Source organism: Rutidosis leptorrhynchoides, chromosome 8 (assembly GCF_046630445.1).
Source record: "Rutidosis leptorrhynchoides isolate AG116_Rl617_1_P2 chromosome 8, CSIRO_AGI_Rlap_v1, whole genome shotgun sequence".
NCBI classification, from domain to species: Eukaryota; Viridiplantae; Streptophyta; class Magnoliopsida; order Asterales; family Asteraceae; genus Rutidosis; species Rutidosis leptorrhynchoides.
In genome coordinates this window covers 346,507,827-346,524,353 of record NC_092340.1, presented here as the reverse complement: position 1 = coordinate 346,524,353, position 16,527 = coordinate 346,507,827, and the positions used below count along the sequence as shown (strand labels likewise).

The window sequence follows — 16,527 nt, the reverse complement described above, 5'->3', positions numbered from 1 at the left end:
TATAGGCATCAAGGATGAGAACCATGATGAACATCAAGCATCAAACTCACCGGAACCCATTATTTTACTGCTTTCTGTCTCCTACCTACTGTTTTCTGGTTTCTGTAACAGACAATTATACCTGGGCTACTGTAACCATGATTTTCAGATAGATCTTTTCGAGTAGATAACTTTTCATATAGGACTCGACTTAATCTGAGTTACGGTTTAGGATTTATGGCCCTCCGATCGTCACTATGTCCTTTTTAAAGTTGTGCAGAAATTTCTGACCTACTCGCACTTAGACCGTCGCCACGGTCAAACGAAGACGAGTTTGCTTATGTAAATTTTACCACACTTAAAATACTCATATACGGAGCCATGGCCACTGGTCTCACCTTATTTCAGTAAGGGTAGAGGCCGTGGTGACTGACTGAAGTCAGCCTTTGTTTTAAACTACTTTCATAAACGAAACTTACTTTACGCCTTTTGTTTGATGATGAATGATGATGACCCTTAAGACCTTGTTTACATACTTTTAAACCTTTTCGGACGATTTACTGACTTAGTACTATTTGACTTAGGTTGAGGACTCGTTGGACCTTTCGGACCGATTACTTGCACACTTTTCCCGACTCGACTTTTACCGTTACTTTATCATTGCGAGTTATAGCATTCTCTTTTTACTTTAACTTATTTTGGGAACTGAGAATACATGTGGATTTTATGTTTTACATGCTAGGCACGAGTACTTAAACTTATATATGTGTGGGTTATACAACGGCATAAACATTCCCTTTAGCTCGGTAACGTTTAATCATTGGTTTTTGAACCATGAACGCGAATCTTAGATATGGATCCATAGGGTTTGACATCCCCACTCGGGCTAGTCGCGCTAGCATTTAACGAGTGTTTAATACTTCGTAGACATACGCACTTGCCAAGTGTACTTTCAAGGGGTATAAACGTTAAGTTAGTTACCAAGTGCCCACGGTTAAAACATATACTTTATCATACTGTTTTGAAACGCTCTTTGTAGCACTGAAATCTCGTGGCCTACCTTACATTACTGTTATACTTAAACTATAGCTCACCAACCTTTGTGTTGACGTTTTAAGCATGTTTTTCTCAGGTGCTTAAGGTTATTTGCTTCCGCTGTGTACTAGTCGTGTTGTAGACACCCACTGCTTAGAGTTGTCATCGCATGAACTACTTTACCTTGCATTCAAACTTTAATACTTTTGAACTATGTTTTGTAACGACCTAAGGGTCACATACATTTATTCATGCTTGCTATTCGTAGAAGCATACTGTTGGTGTAAAACATTTGATGTCGGTTATGACGTCACCTTTTTATCGTGAATGCAACTTCTTTTATTACAGCATATAGTACTTAACCTTGTAATGATCATGTTGTTGATGATTCGTACACGATGGTTTTGTACGGGGCATCACGATTAATCTGCCTGAAATATGGATATCCAGATAGACCCCAGGGGGTTTTCTCCCGGATCCATTCAGGATTCAAATCCGGTCCGCCTGCCCCTCGGGATGGTTAAAGGATCAGGTTCCTGTAATGCGATTCGGGTTTCCTCCCGAATCCGTGTGTGTGTGTGCGCAAATGATGAGTGTCGTTAAAATAAATGATACACTGATGCAAGCTTGCCATTCAAAAGAAAAAAAAAACGTGTTACGATCCACATTAATTGGGTTTGGGATCCCACATCATTGGTGGGTGAACAAACTTAATTGTTGGTTATAAACATGGGTGTCCCCTCCTTCTTCAAGTTAGCTTTTGAGAGTGAGTTCTACAGTTGGGCTTATAGCTTGGTCCGGCTCTCTTCCGGTTCCTTTCTTTCCTTCTTACTTAGGAACGCAGGGTTAGCTTTGGATTTTATCCGGTTCGTCCCAGTAAGATCATATCATAACGTCTTAGTTATCGTGAGGTACTCACGAAATGGGCTTTGGTTGGGTCATTTAAATTAGCCTCATTATTAGGTCTACGGGCTGGCCCATTTAAGTTAGGCGTGAAGGTGAGGAACCAAGTAAACCAGATCCTTGGGATGTGTACCTAGTTTAGTTGAAATTGGAGAGGGAATCGAAAAAACAAGTGGGATTTCAACACATAGGTTTAGGAACATTACTAGATGTCTAGATCTACTTTCCACTTTTCTCCTTTTGCTGGGAAAGAGAACTAGACACCCTTATCACATGATGTACCTTGTCCTTTTGATGTACTTTTGGCTTAGATACTTTCTTTCCAACAGCAACACTTTTTGTTTTTCCAATGCTTCCCTGACTCTTGACAACTCAAAGTACACGTTGGGTCTTTCTATGTTAGTCCAGATTTTGAATTCATACCCGACAAACGAGACAAACCCTGCTTGTTTTATTTAATGGACGTTTAAAACGTCTCATCCCCAAAAGAGTCCTACTATTTGGACTCCTCGATCCAATAAAAGGCCTAAAATAGTAAAATCAAAAAAATTTAACAAGGTAAAAGTTTCAAATCACTTTTTCAGTTTGCAGTACGTCCTTCATCACACTCTCTCTCCAAATATCTATGCATACATAACCCTTTTTCTGTAAGTAACTAGTGCCAAAAATGTTATACATTTTTTAGTGGTGGTAAAAATTTACAATTACCCATATGGAAAAGTAAGGTTTTTTATTGGGATGAAATTTAAAAAAGAAAATTCTTAATGAGATAAAGTGAAAACTACGTCAGTCCGCCACCACCACCTTCAACCACGACTTTAAAAACCCTCAGATTAGATCCGTTTGTGACCGGCGACGGTTTGGTGGTGATAGGCGGCATCACAAGAAGGTGTAGATCAGGAAATTGGAAAAAAAGGAGGGGGACGGAGTCATGATGGCCGAAGTTGGGAGGTGGTAGGTGGCAGCGGGCGGTTGCCGGATTTGAAAATGGGGATGGAAGATTATTAGTAGGGATGAGAATAAATGAAAGGATATTTTTATGTTTTATTTATGATTTATTTATTTCTGTGTAGGCCCAGATATATACACATGTTCCCAAAGTAAGTTTTTGTTTTTACGTGGGCACATTGTCTTAGGAATGGAGAGAGATGGTCTGAATAAAAAAACTCTCCCCAAAATTGTGATACTATGTGATATTCGTATTTTAATACTCCGTATATTACAAGATTATCCACGAAATATATGTATTTTTGTAGTAGTATTTTTTTTAACGGCGGTTAGAATTCATTGACTGAGGATCGTACGCAGTGGCGAGTTTAAGTAGTGATCCGTAGAGTCACGGGACACCGCTAGTTTGAAAATTACTAATAGAAAATAGTCTGTAAATTGTATAGGACACCAATAAATTTAAGTGAAGGACCCCATATCTTTTTCGAATGTTTAGTTTTTCCTTTAAAATGTATAGGACACCATTATATTTAACTACTTGAATCCAATATATTTTCCGAACTTATAGTTTTTTGAAAGTAAACAACCACTAAAATAGTATTCAACCGTAATAATTACTGGGGAAAAAAAAAATTCAAGACCCCATTGAGTTTGCATCCTGAAATCGCCACTGCCGGAAGACGTGATACGTCTTCAAAATCTTAAAAAGTTGATTCGTGGCAAGTTGAAAGATAACTTGAACATTGACAACATTCCGAATATCGACTAGTTTATGTTTTTTCGTCTTTATTTTATGAATTAATTTATGTAATTTTTTTTAAGAATTTATAATTATGTATTTTTTTTTAATTTTGAATGGTAGATGTCTTTTTAGTTATTCAAGTTATGTTACATTTTTTATTTTTCACTTAATATAAACAAATTAATGAAATACAGAAAAAAAAATTAAAATGTTACATCAGCATTCCACTAACAACTCACAAAAAAAAAAAAAAAAAAAAAAAAAAAAAAAATCAAAACAACACTACTCAACACAAAAAAAAAAAACTCACACTATCATATTTATTAAAAAAGGTAAAAAAATTAACCCACCCTGCAAACTCACACCCCCACTACAACTCGTGGTCTAAGTATATCCGTATCAATCCATCCATATCCTTAAACTAAACCTAAGAAAATCATTTATCTCTATATGTTTATCTCTTATCACCCTAAAGTCTCGACATCGCCCAACTACCCCACACCGTGTGCCACCATTCAACGCTGTCGCTGCACCGCTTCCTATTCGTCTCCATCAGCTACTAAACCACCCCTCTTTCTTTATACACGCAACCTTTGCTCACTTTTTTTTCCGGTCAAAACTTCCCAAATCTCTATCATGTCTAGATAAGTTGGCTTCCCTTTTAATTTTTCAGGTATGTGTATGGATCTGATCTGTATCTTCAGGTATTTTCTTCAGATTTTTTTTTGGCCTCAGATCTGAGGTTTTGTTTATCAGATTTAGTTTTTTTTTTTTTTTTTTTTTTTTTTTTTGCTTCTATATTTTTTTTTTGCGTATTTTGTTTGTTTTTTTAAAACTTCGTTTTATTTTTTCAGATCTTAGTGGCGGTAGTAGTTACCAACGATTCACTGATTTTAGCTTCACTTCAATAAACTCTAGTTCACTTCTGTCTTCTTCTCCTGCGTTGTTTTCCGGCACCGCCACCATGCCGGTGTCCCCGTGACCTGTGATTGTTCCAGGCGTTCCTTTCTTAATCTCCGTCGTTTACCTTTCCTCTTCGTCCCGTTGACTGGTTTGTTTTTGGCTTCTCCTTTTCGAATAATAAACATGAGGTATATAAAGATCCATAAAACAAATCTTCAATGGTGCACGATTCAATTCAACATCCAATCAAAAGAGGTACCAACTATGACGTGTTCATGAACTTTAAAACAGGTAATTTAAACATCGTCTTTAAAATGTGAATATGTCTATTTCTGTTGCTGCTTATTTTTTAAGCTATAATTTTAGTTTTTTAATTTGTTTAATTCTTGTTAGTAAATATGTTTTGTAAAATTCTCTTTCGGTAATTAAAGTTCCAAAATGCTTGGGTTTGATTAAACACTCATTTTGACATGCTTCATTTATTTGTATTTTGACTATAATCACCTGATTAACTTCTTATCAACTACCCTGTAGATGTACCATCTTTTATCTACAATAACTTAAATATAAATAAATTAGAAAAGTTGCTATTTTGAAATCCAACTATAATCTAACTATAACTTAATTTTAAAGATTATGCAAGAGGACGATGGGGATTTATGAAGATGATAATTGGTATAAATGGTTGCTTAAATAACCTTGGTGTTGGGACGCAGATCGACGATTAAGTTTTCTTATAGACTTAAGCGATTGTTTAACTGAACACCCAATGAAAAAAAAAACTATAAAAAAGACATCCGTAAGAATTGTCATGTGGGCTTGAAAATCAGCTCTTCGCCAAAACTGATATCGTACAAGTGGCAACCCCGAGGATGCGACCTTCAAAAGAGACAATCCGAACAGAACCAGCGGAGACTGGATTGAAATCCTTGACATGATTGCGAACGTGAAAAACAACTATAATACGAAGCGTCTGAATCGTTTTAGAGAAGTTGATCACCTCATCAGACTCTTCGAAACATGAAGGGTCATCATGAGAACACTTTCAATGAATACCCAGGTCTAAGACATGGGTTCGGTTGGAAGGTGCATTTGATGGTGAACAAATTAAATTTGCAATTTCCAGATATGCTTTTTAAGCTATTTAAGCGGGTGGAACAATGGTAGAGGGATGGGCACTTACAAGATTCTATATTAAAGAACTATTGTGATTGGTTTGTAATGAAAGGCGCTTAACTTTTGAACCCCATGCGCTATTTTTTTCTTCCCATTCTTCGTTCTTTCCTAAGGCGACAAACAATTACTTTTGTTCAATCTTATTTACAACAGCTTGTGTCTTTTATTTTTATCCTCTTTAATACATTAAAGGTACGAATTGCTTATTCTTCTATTCCAATTGATTGTATTATAGTAATTATGTGACGGTTGAGTTCATATATTAAAAATTGAAATTGCTAATATTTAGTCGGATTTGATGGATTTGCAACTCGTCGATGTATTAATAGAGATTGAAAGTCATACTTTGTATTTGTGTAATTGTGTCCTGTTTTGAATTCATTGCAAAGCTTGTTGAGTACGTGCTTATATAAGAGACCAATTGGCTAATGGCTAGTTCATCTAAAAGATAATTCTTTCTTATTTTCTGTTTGGTAACTATATGTAGTGCTAGAAAGATAGATAAGTAATTGAGTTACTGCTAATGAGCGTTGTGGTCATCATATGTATACACTATTATATGCTTAGACTTAGTTGTTAAATAAATTTATACATGCAATTGCTAAAAGATTCATTTTCTCATGCTACAAATTGACTCATCTATTTACTATTTATTGACAAAGTGCATTGTAATACAAGATAGCAAGTTAACTTACATCACTTTGGTTATGCATGTGTATGTATGTGTGTGTGTGTGTGTGTGTGTGTATATATATATATATATATATATATATAAATTAATTAATTGTTTGATAAATGGTTAGCTTGATAAATTTTTAATTATATAAATTTTATCTTAATGACATCATCTATATGCCTTTAAATTTTTTTAATTTTTTTTGATTTTTTTGTATAAAGGAAAATTCTTTATTTATGACATCATAAGGTTAGTGTTTTAATTAAATCTATAGATATAGATGTTTGTTACACAAGGGGAATGTCATTTGGTCCTTGAATATAGGAGGCAAATATGCAACAGTTGAAGCTGATTCGGAAGCGACACTAGAAGTTAATTTGAATAATCTATACAATGTTACCTATCCGGACACTGAGGTATATCACTTTTGGTTTTGCTCGAAGTATTTGAATTATACCCGTTGCATCTGAGTATCCTCTATTGATCTCGCATATAAATCATTAAATTAAGTATAATATAATAAATATTTAATTGTTTGATAAACGGTTAGATGGTTATTACGAGTATTGTTTTATACATACATACATACATAGCTTTAATTGCAATTGTTACTTACTATGTCGTGTGGCTATCTTTATCAGAGGCTACCAATGAAACCAGATGATGAAACACTCGACGCTACGCTCATCAACAATTTTTATCTGGCGGTTGATCCTAAAACCGGGAAAAAATCCATAGAAGGTAGAGCAAAATTGGAAATCTTCCAAAAAACATACACTGTCTCAAAACCAAACTTTGAAGTGACATACATAACTTACAAAACCCACATCAATTTTGGAACCAAGAGCATATCATTTCCGGTATACCAGAGTTTGAACAAGGAGCATTTCAAAGACATATGTAGCCACTTACAAATATTGTCTTTTCAAAATGAGACCATAGAGGACTTCCTCTATAGGGTCTCAATTCAATATAGTAATAAAATAAGCTTTACAAATGAGAAACTATCTCGTGATCAAGACAAAAACGTCTACAAAGGGACGTTTGAGCTAGAACGAGCTGCGGTGAAGTTTGTGGGGAAAAACAATTTTTACGAAGTGTATAAAAAGATGTGGCGATCGAACTCTGGTAATCACCCTAACATTATCCGACTCCTTGGGGCTGACCTTCTTGAAAAGAAAGATAGTTGGATCGTAGCGTTTGAGATGTGCGATGTCACCCTCCACGAATTTATGTATCATGATCATGGACAATGGAACAACCATAACTATTTAACAAAACGACTACTAATGGGGAAGTTTGTTAGGTAAGTATTTTTTTTAATAATGTTTAATAACCAAATTGATTAAATTATAATTTAATAGGCGTTTAAAATTATTAATTGTTTTTGTTTATTACTTCTAATTACTGCAGGGAAATGATTGACGGGGTTTATAAATCGCATAACTTGGAACTTACCCACACTAAGTTAAACCCCTACAATATGTTGGTTGTAAGTGGTAAACTAAGGATGAGTGGATTGAATAATTTGAAGGAGTTTGATATTTTATCAAGAGGCAAGTACCTTTTACGAGAATCATGACAATATATGTGTGTATTTTTTGAATAATATTGATTTTATTTCTACTTAATTAATAGATGAGGACTTGGTGGGAATAGTTGCATCGTCAATCCATATATATTGTGAAGATTTCGCCAGTTTCACAGATGAATCCCAATGGCCGCACGCGGTGGTCGTTTTGAACTTGCTGATAAAAAGAAAGATCAACTAAAGAGATTACAAATTCCCGTACTGAAAGATGTAGTTGAGGTATTGGTGTCCCCTTCAACAAGGTATGGTGGTGTTAGGTGACTTGTCAAAGCTTTTAAATATACAATAAATTATTAGAAAAGTTTGATATTCTGAAATCTAATTATAACTTTATATCATGCAGAATGACTATGGGTATTTATAATGATGATGAATGGTACAAATGGATGAAAAAGCAACCTTTGGTTTGGGATGCCGACCGACGTCTAGAATTTCTTGTGGACTTAAGTAATTGTTTAAGCGTACACCTCATGAAGTATACTTTTAAAGAAGAGATCTGTAATCATTCTAAGGTGGGTAATTGGAAACTTAAGCTTCGCACCATGGGTGACCCAAATGGTGGTAATCCCCAAGATGCCACCTTCCTAAGAAAGTATCCGAACACAAGCACCAGAGCTAAGAGAACGTGCGGAGATTGGATTGAGATCCAAGACTTCATTTCAGACAAGAAAAAAGACTATGATACAAATTACCCGAATCGCTTTAATGAGGTTGAACACCTCATAAGACTAGTTCGGAACATGAAAAATCATCATGGAAGCACTTCCTTAAATTATTCGGCACTAAAACATGGGTTCGGTTGGAAGCAAGAGTTGATGGCGAAAGAGTTACATGAGCACTTTCCCGATATGATTTATCATCTATATAAGAGAGTAGAAAAATGGTGGGAGGCTGGGTAATTAGAAGAATCTGTATTAAAGAAGTATAATGACCGGTCTGTAAATTGAATTCATGTTTGTATGTTTACTTTTTGCAAAGACAAATGCGCTAAACTTTTGAACATGTGTTGTACTTATACTTTTGAACCGCGATAATATGTGTATTTATGTATTTCCATATTTTATGTGTATTCAAGTACTGTAATATTTAACACGGCATTAGACGTGTATGCGCATTTATATACTGTGGAGTTTCGTATTCGATAAAAAATTGTTTAGTGGAGTATATTTGATTGAGAAAAGCATGACTATTAGAGACATTTTCTTTCTTATATATATTGAATACTTAATGTGAAAGGAAAAAGGCATACATAATAAAAGTACAGAATTCAAAGAGAGTAATGTTACAATTAGTTATTAGTCAAAACTTCCCTCACGAAAGGGTAAGTAGTTCTACCCTATTTGGTGTTCTATTTATGGGGTAGGGACATATTTTTGGGGTATGGACAGTGACAGAAAAAATGAAAGTTGGGAAGTAAGGATAAAGGTAAAAAGAAAAAGTGTAAGACAATCCAAAAACACTTTAGTATTTTAGTTTTTCCCTTTTACACGTTGATCTTCACACACCACTTTTTGATCCATTTATACTTTTATCACATAAATTTACAGTTATACCTTTAAATTAATATATGGAGTTGAACTTATATTATTATAGTAAGTATCATTAAGAGTAAAATAGGTAATTAGTTGTAAATGGATAAAAAAGTGGTGTGTGAGGATGACCTTCTAATTTCAAACCCTAAGCGCTATTTTTATTTTTTCCATTCTTCATTCTTTCCTAAGGCGACAAACAATTACTTTTGTTACAACAACTTGTGTCTTTTATCTTTATCCTCTTCAATACATTAAAGGTACAATTGCTTATTCTTCTATTCCAGTTGATTGTATTCTAGTAATTATGTGATGAATATTATTATTTTGGTGGGAAAACGCTTGAATAAATAAATGATAACACTCATAATGAGTAATGTTTTAATTAGAGTTTATTTTCATCGTTTTTTTTTTCATCTTAAGTGAAGTTTTTTATTTTAAATTTAGTCCGATTTAGAGTTTAGGATTTTTGGTTTAGGGTTTTGAGTTTAGTCCCTAAACCCAAAACCCTAACCCTAAATTTTAAAACCTAAACTCTAAACCGTTCGTGTTAAAAATTCAATCTAAACCCTAATTTCTAAACCCCTAAACCTTAATTTATAAACCCTAATTTATAAACCCTAATTTCTAACCCCTAAAAAATACTTTAATTAAAACACTACATATGATTGCATGTTATCATTTATTTTTCGAGCGTTTTCCCTCCAAAATAATAACATTCATTACAAAGTATCTTTTTAAATGTTCATATTTTCATGTGATCTTAATGTTTGACAAAATAAAAATTCAAAAAAACGAATAAAATTTGCTTCCCTCACTTTCCCCCTATAAAAATGTTTCCATCTGGATTAAAAGAATATATATATATATATATATATATATATATATATATATATATATATATATATATATATATATATATATATATATATATATATATATATATATATATATATATATACACACACACACAGAGTGGCGGATCTAGGATTTATAGTGAGTTGTAGCACATTAATACAATAATATTAATTAATATTTAATATTAATTTAATATTAACAATAATAATATTAACAATAAAAGTGTTTCGTTACAAGAAGAAAACAAGTTAACTACTAGTTAATTTAGTTGTCCTCTACGATTTTCCATCTTTTGAAAACGCTTCATCACGGCTTCATCTTTAACATTGAGAAGTCCTTTTTCTATAGCACCAATTAAACAATCGTTCAAAAAACGGTCACCCATTCGGTTTCGTAATTTAGATTTCACAAGCTTCATTGCAGAAAAACATCTTTCAACGGTAGCAGTTGCAACGGGCAAAACTAAAGCTAACTTTAATAGTCGATACACATAACGATATGAATTTTTTTTTCCGGTTCCACCATTAATCTAGAAAGCTCGGTGATCCCATTCAAACTAGCAAATTTCTCATCATGTTGTATAATGTCATAATATATTTCGAGTTCACCCTCAAGTAGTTCCCTTTCCATATGAGTAAAATCAAATGGATACATCTTACTTAAATTCATCAACTGTTCTTTACAAACATAGAAAATGAATCACGTGGGCTCAAACGGATATATTAGAAAGCAATTCAGTGCTTATCTCACCAAAACGATCACCAAATTCTTGAATTTACATATCTAAAACGACATTAAAGATATCAACCTTGAAATAATGGCGATTGGTAAAGTTAGCCTTCCGATTTCTTGACATAATATAAACTTCATCCATATTCAAAGCTTCAAGATTATGTTGTTCACAAAAAGAATAGATTCTCATCAATATTTCTCCAATCTCATTTTGTTAACACTTTTGCAATGACCGTTTCGTTCCTTGCACCAACATTCAGGGCACATGAAACTTAAAATAGTTGCACATTAAAGCACAAGAAGACCCATGATTACATACATGAACAATGATTACAACTAGATGAGAGTCGGGGCGTTGCTGCAGCTAAGTTACGTTATACATATTGACATCCCGATACATTTCCAAAATGGTTACAACATTGACAAAGTCATGCTTAATAGCAATGTTGGGAGTATGTTTGGAATATGTCTACATTATATGGTTACAAAAAAGTTGAGATCCTGAGTTGTGTGTATTGTTTTTGGTGTTTGCTACTCTTTCTTTTTCTTAGTATTGTTGGTTTCTTTAGCTTCAATAAGGTATGTTTTATAAAAATGTAGTTATGAACCGATCATTGTCGCAAGATGATGGTAGGTGTGTACTTAAAGTACCAAAATTATAAAATATATCAAAAAAATAAATTTGAACATGTATAACATACAACATAACATCATTTGAACATGTCACAAAATATAATAGTAAGAACCTCCTTAGACTACAACGTAGAACATACCTTTAGTCGTGGTCGTCAACAATAATGAAATTGCCAAGTTTGTCCAGGAGCATACGATAAAGTAAACATAGATGCAACAGAAGAAATAATTACAAATGGAGTTTCAATTGCAGCGGAGTTATAACAAGTAGACCCAACAACATGTCGATTGGCATTAGCATTGTCGGCAGTTACAGATACACCAGAGCTAATCAAACGATTAGCACGGTGCAAGAAATACTTACTTGATATTTGTTGTGACGAAACAGAAGGGAGTATAGTACCTGCACAAACATCAGAAGGGTCACCACGAACACTAACACTATAACTACCTGTAAGTCGTCTTTTTATATTCGACATAACACAAAACAATTCTAATACACAACAACATAGCACATTTAACAGCAAAATCAAAGACATTCTAATAAAAAAAAAAAAAAAAAAACATTCATCAAACAGCAACAGGAAATCAGAATCCGATAGTTCAAAACACAAACCAAAAATAACTGTTAGTGCATATTTTGTAATCCCTAGTTCCATGAACTTTAACGTTTTATTCGATCATGTTGTAACCTGTAATATTGTTAAACGTTGATTGTCGATGTGTTATTTTATATTTGTAAATGTTTAAATATAATTCGTAATATCACTCAACAGTCGGCCGACTGACATAGTCAGTCGACCGACTGTCATCCACAGTCGACCGACATAGGAACTGAAGTATTTAAGCCAAGTTAATCTTCATTATTTTGGTTAATCACTCTGCATATTTTTATACATACAAACAGTTTCAGGTCGAGTCTCTCTCAATCTTCATGTCCAAATACCACAAAATGTCAGTCTAGGCTTCGTGTTTATCAAGATCTAATCTTGGTTTGACTTGTACGAACCCAAAAACCCATAGATATTCGTTTAAGCTCGTTCTAGTGTAATTCCGCCTCTAGATCATGTTAGGTTGATTCTAAGATCCTTTCACAGCGTCTACAAAGTGGTATCAGAGCTTGCTTGCTGAATCAATTGTTTTAAACGAGTTCTTGGTATATTTTTGGGTCAAAAATTGGTTTTGGATTGAATTTTGTATACTTTTACGTTAAACCTTTGGTTTTAATTGCTTTAGAGTGTTTACAGAAGTCATTCTAAGTTGCTTAAGGTGTTGGTCAATAGTTTTAGTTCGAAAATTGAGCTTGAAATCGTTTAGAAGTCAAAAACCTGATTTTTGGATTCTAGCTCTGAAAGAAAGTACAGTCGACCGACTTAGGAGACAATCGACCGATTTTCGTGAATTTCGACCGATTGTCATTAGTTCGACCGATTGTCTTTAAACCGACCGACATATGCTAAACCGACCGACTTAAGTTCTAAACCGACCGACTTAAGTTCTAAACCGACCGATTGAAGGAACATCGACCGATTGAGAAAAGTACTACCATTTGACTAAATGTAAACAGAACTTCGACCGATTAACCATTGACAATCAACCGACTGTACCTGTTCATCGACCGACTGTCACCAACAGTCGACCGACTTTGGATCAGATTCAACCTTAATTAATTTTAACGATGTCTGATCAGGCAATGGCAATTACTTCCGGCGTTCAAAACATTTTACTATCTGATAGTGAATCAGGCAGTGCCAATCGTGCTCCTAGACTTGATAATACAAATGATTACATTAGATGGAGGTCTAGGTTTATGAATTACATTAGAGGCCTTGATCCTAGAATGTGGGATTTGATACAACATGAATATAAAGAGCCTTTAGGTACTGATGGTAATAGTAAAAAGTATGAAGATTATAGCGTGACAGAAAAAGAAACATATGCCTTAGAATGTAGATGTTATGCTCAATTGACTCAGGGTTTAGATGGTGATATTTATCATCAATATCAAATGCACTTAACATCATATTCTCTTTGGAATGCTATTAAGATAGGTGTAGAAGGAAATAAGGCGTATCGTGAAAAGAAAGCTAAAGTAATCAAAAGTGAATGGAAAAAGTTTGCTGCTCTAAGTCATGAAACGTTAGAGGAGACAATCATTCGTTATCGTCATCTTGTTTCTGAATTGGGTAACTTAGGTGTAGAAGTTACAGAACAGAAAGCTATCAAACAATTAACAGATGGTTTACCACACAAGTGGGATGCGTTTATTGAACAGATAGAAGACAGAGCTTCGTCTGCTGGTGAATCACTGACCCTAGATAAATTCACATCAAAATTGATGGTAAAGGACTTGGACATGGAAACCAAGAAGAAACGTCTTGAGGGTCAGCAAAGTCCTATAATTTACAAAGCTAATGTTCACGCTCCCTTACAAACAGCGTTTGTTTCTAGTGACAGTGCTGTAAATAGATCACAACCTGCTCAAAATGTGATGTTTCAAACCCAAGTAAATAAGCCTATTAGTACAAATCAGTCCACCATTAGACAGGAGCCAAAAACTGTAGTTCTCAACACTGAGAATTTAAGAACTAGGCCCCTTTCAATTGTAGAGGAAGATATGACTTTAGTTGCTTTGGTAGTTAATTCTTATAATGAAATGGTTGGTGGTCAAATTGGTAATGCTCATTTAGAAGCAGAAGATTATGAGCAGATTGAAGAGGATGAACTTGAAAAGATGGATATCCTCTGGGCTATGGGTAGTGTGATTAGACGAGCGAAGAAATTTCTGAAAAGGACAGGTCAACAGAGCTTAGGTGTTACTAGAGATAATAAGTTAGGTTTTAATATGTCAAAAGTGAGATGTTTTAATTGCAATGAGTTAGGACACTTCAAAAGAACATGTACCAGGCCACAGAAAACTGGTTTTCACAACCCGTTTCACAATCAGTATAATAAGATAAAAGTTAATGTGCCAGTTGAAACAACGAGCAGTGATGCTACCAGAAATGATAAAGCAAAGGGCTTAATTGCAACATATTCAGACGAAGGTTGTGATTGGACAGTATTTGCTGATGAAGAAAATCAGGCTAATGTTGTTAGAATGCCTAAAACAAAAGAAGAAACTGAATGTGAGAAACAAGAAAGAGAGAAAGCTGGTTGTGTTGGTGCTGGAAATGAATGCACGTGTTACATTTGCAAGATGGAAGCAAGAATTGAGCGAACTTATGCAATGATCAGATATGTTAGAAGAGGTGTTCTTAACAAGAGAGTGTATGAGAAGTTCAAATACGCAATGCACAATGACGGCGATGTATGGACAGATTACAGTAGTTCGTCTTCATCAGATGGCGAAACTATTGTGGTAGATGATGTCAAGACTTCAGTTGAGTTGAGTAATTCTGACTGTTCCAGTTCTAGTTCAGAATCTGAACCTGAATCAGAGACTGAAGAAAAGGAATATGCGTTCATGGCAAACACATCAAGTGACTCTAAGGTACAAACTGAATTTCCTTTGGTATGTAACGATTGTGCTGATCATGAGTTAGAAATTGCTAAACTTGAATCCATAGTTTCTAAACTGAATGATATCCCCTTAGGATGTATCTACTGTCCTGAAGTAAAACAGGAACTTAGGATTGTTAAAGCAGCTTATCTTGAGGTAAAAGGCCTATACGAGACTAATTTAACTCAGGTTAACAATAAAAAGGAATTCAGGGAGACAATCAAAACTCTAGAAAATCAAGTTCATGATTTAAGAGCTACAATTTCAGGTGACCAAAAGGCCATAATGATGTACTTAAATCAACTTGAATGTGCTAAGAGAGAAAAGGAAGAGTTTAAGATTAAGTATGAGTCAGAAAAGGCTAGAAATGACACTTGGCAGCGAATGTCATATGTCATTGACTATACTGTCTATAACAAGAATGATGGTAAAAAGGGTTTAGGTTATAAAGAGTGTCCTCCTCCTCTTAGGAATGAGTACATTAATAAACCTTCTGATTCTTGCCTTAGTGAAATCCTAAGTGTTAAGCCTGTAGAGAATGAAAAATCAGACAGCACTAAGCCGGTTATTGAAGGCTTAGCTAAGGACAGTAAATCTGATTCAGAGTATGAAAAAGTTTCAGAGTTTGTGACACCAAAATCCAAACCAATCACTATCCTGAAAAATCCATTGAATGCTAGTAAGGCTAGTGAAAGCAGACAACCCACACCTAGAAAACAAGTAAACTCTAGGAACTCTAATGGAAAGAAAATATTTCAGACACCTGTCAAGTATTAGCAGGGACTCAACCTAGATAAAGAATATGTTCTTACACAAGCACCTGAAGAACTATTTAATAAAAGGAGCCCTAATACTAACAATGTGCCTAAATATGTGCATCCTAACCGTCGACCAGGCTTGAAACATCATGTTAAGAAGCCTATGTCACCCAAGAAATAGTCTTTTCCCAATAAGAATCTGAGTTCAAAAGCACGTACTCAAGAAACTCAAAACTGTAATAAATGTGGGAAAAGGGGTCATTGTGCTGTTAACTGTCAACAGGGTTGGAAAACACCAAACAGAAAATCTGACACTGAAACGAAAACTACACACTATGCTTCTAGTTCCAGTTCCATAGGTACTTCAAGTAATAGTTCAAAAAGTTTATATAGACCAAAGTCAAATTCTATTGCTAATTCATCCACAAGGGTACAGTCAGGTGTGAATAAAAATTTTCAAACGAATGACTATTATGAGAAATCTGTTGGTAAACGTACCGTTTGGAAGCTTAAAACTGAGACAAAGGTTGTTGACAAGTCCAATGATCCATCAGGATCAAAG

At 34.4% G+C, this 16,527-nt stretch overlaps 2 protein-coding genes across 3 annotated transcripts; one reads left to right on the top strand and one right to left on the bottom strand.

Moving 5' to 3' along the window:
- Positions 1–4,046: 4,046 nt before the first annotated feature.
- Positions 4,047–8,653, top strand: LOC139861531 (uncharacterized). Of its 2 annotated transcripts, XM_071849957.1 has the most exons (8): positions 4,047–4,280; positions 4,462–4,801; positions 5,144–5,878; positions 6,643–6,778; positions 7,004–7,668; positions 7,776–7,918; positions 8,001–8,195; positions 8,297–8,653. In XM_071849957.1, exons 5-7 carry the CDS (start codon positions 7,013–7,015, stop codon positions 8,132–8,134), a joined length of 933 nt encoding a protein of 310 aa, XP_071706058.1. In that variant the 5' UTR covers positions 4,047–4,280; positions 4,462–4,801; positions 5,144–5,878; positions 6,643–6,778; positions 7,004–7,012; the 3' UTR covers positions 8,135–8,195; positions 8,297–8,653. The 2 variants fall into 2 exon arrangements, with proteins under 2 accessions (XP_071706058.1, XP_071706057.1); XM_071849956.1 differs by lacking the exon at positions 5,144–5,878.
- Positions 8,654–10,599: 1,946 nt separating this feature from the next.
- LOC139864585 (uncharacterized) lies at positions 10,600–10,994 on the bottom strand. The gene is made up of 2 exons (XM_071853167.1): positions 10,863–10,994; positions 10,600–10,812 (listed from the first exon to the last, which is right to left on the bottom strand). The coding sequence occupies exons 1-2, from the start codon at positions 10,992–10,994 to the stop codon at positions 10,600–10,602; spliced, it is 345 nt and encodes a 114-aa protein (XP_071709268.1).
- Between the last annotated feature and the right edge of the window lie 5,533 nt (positions 10,995–16,527).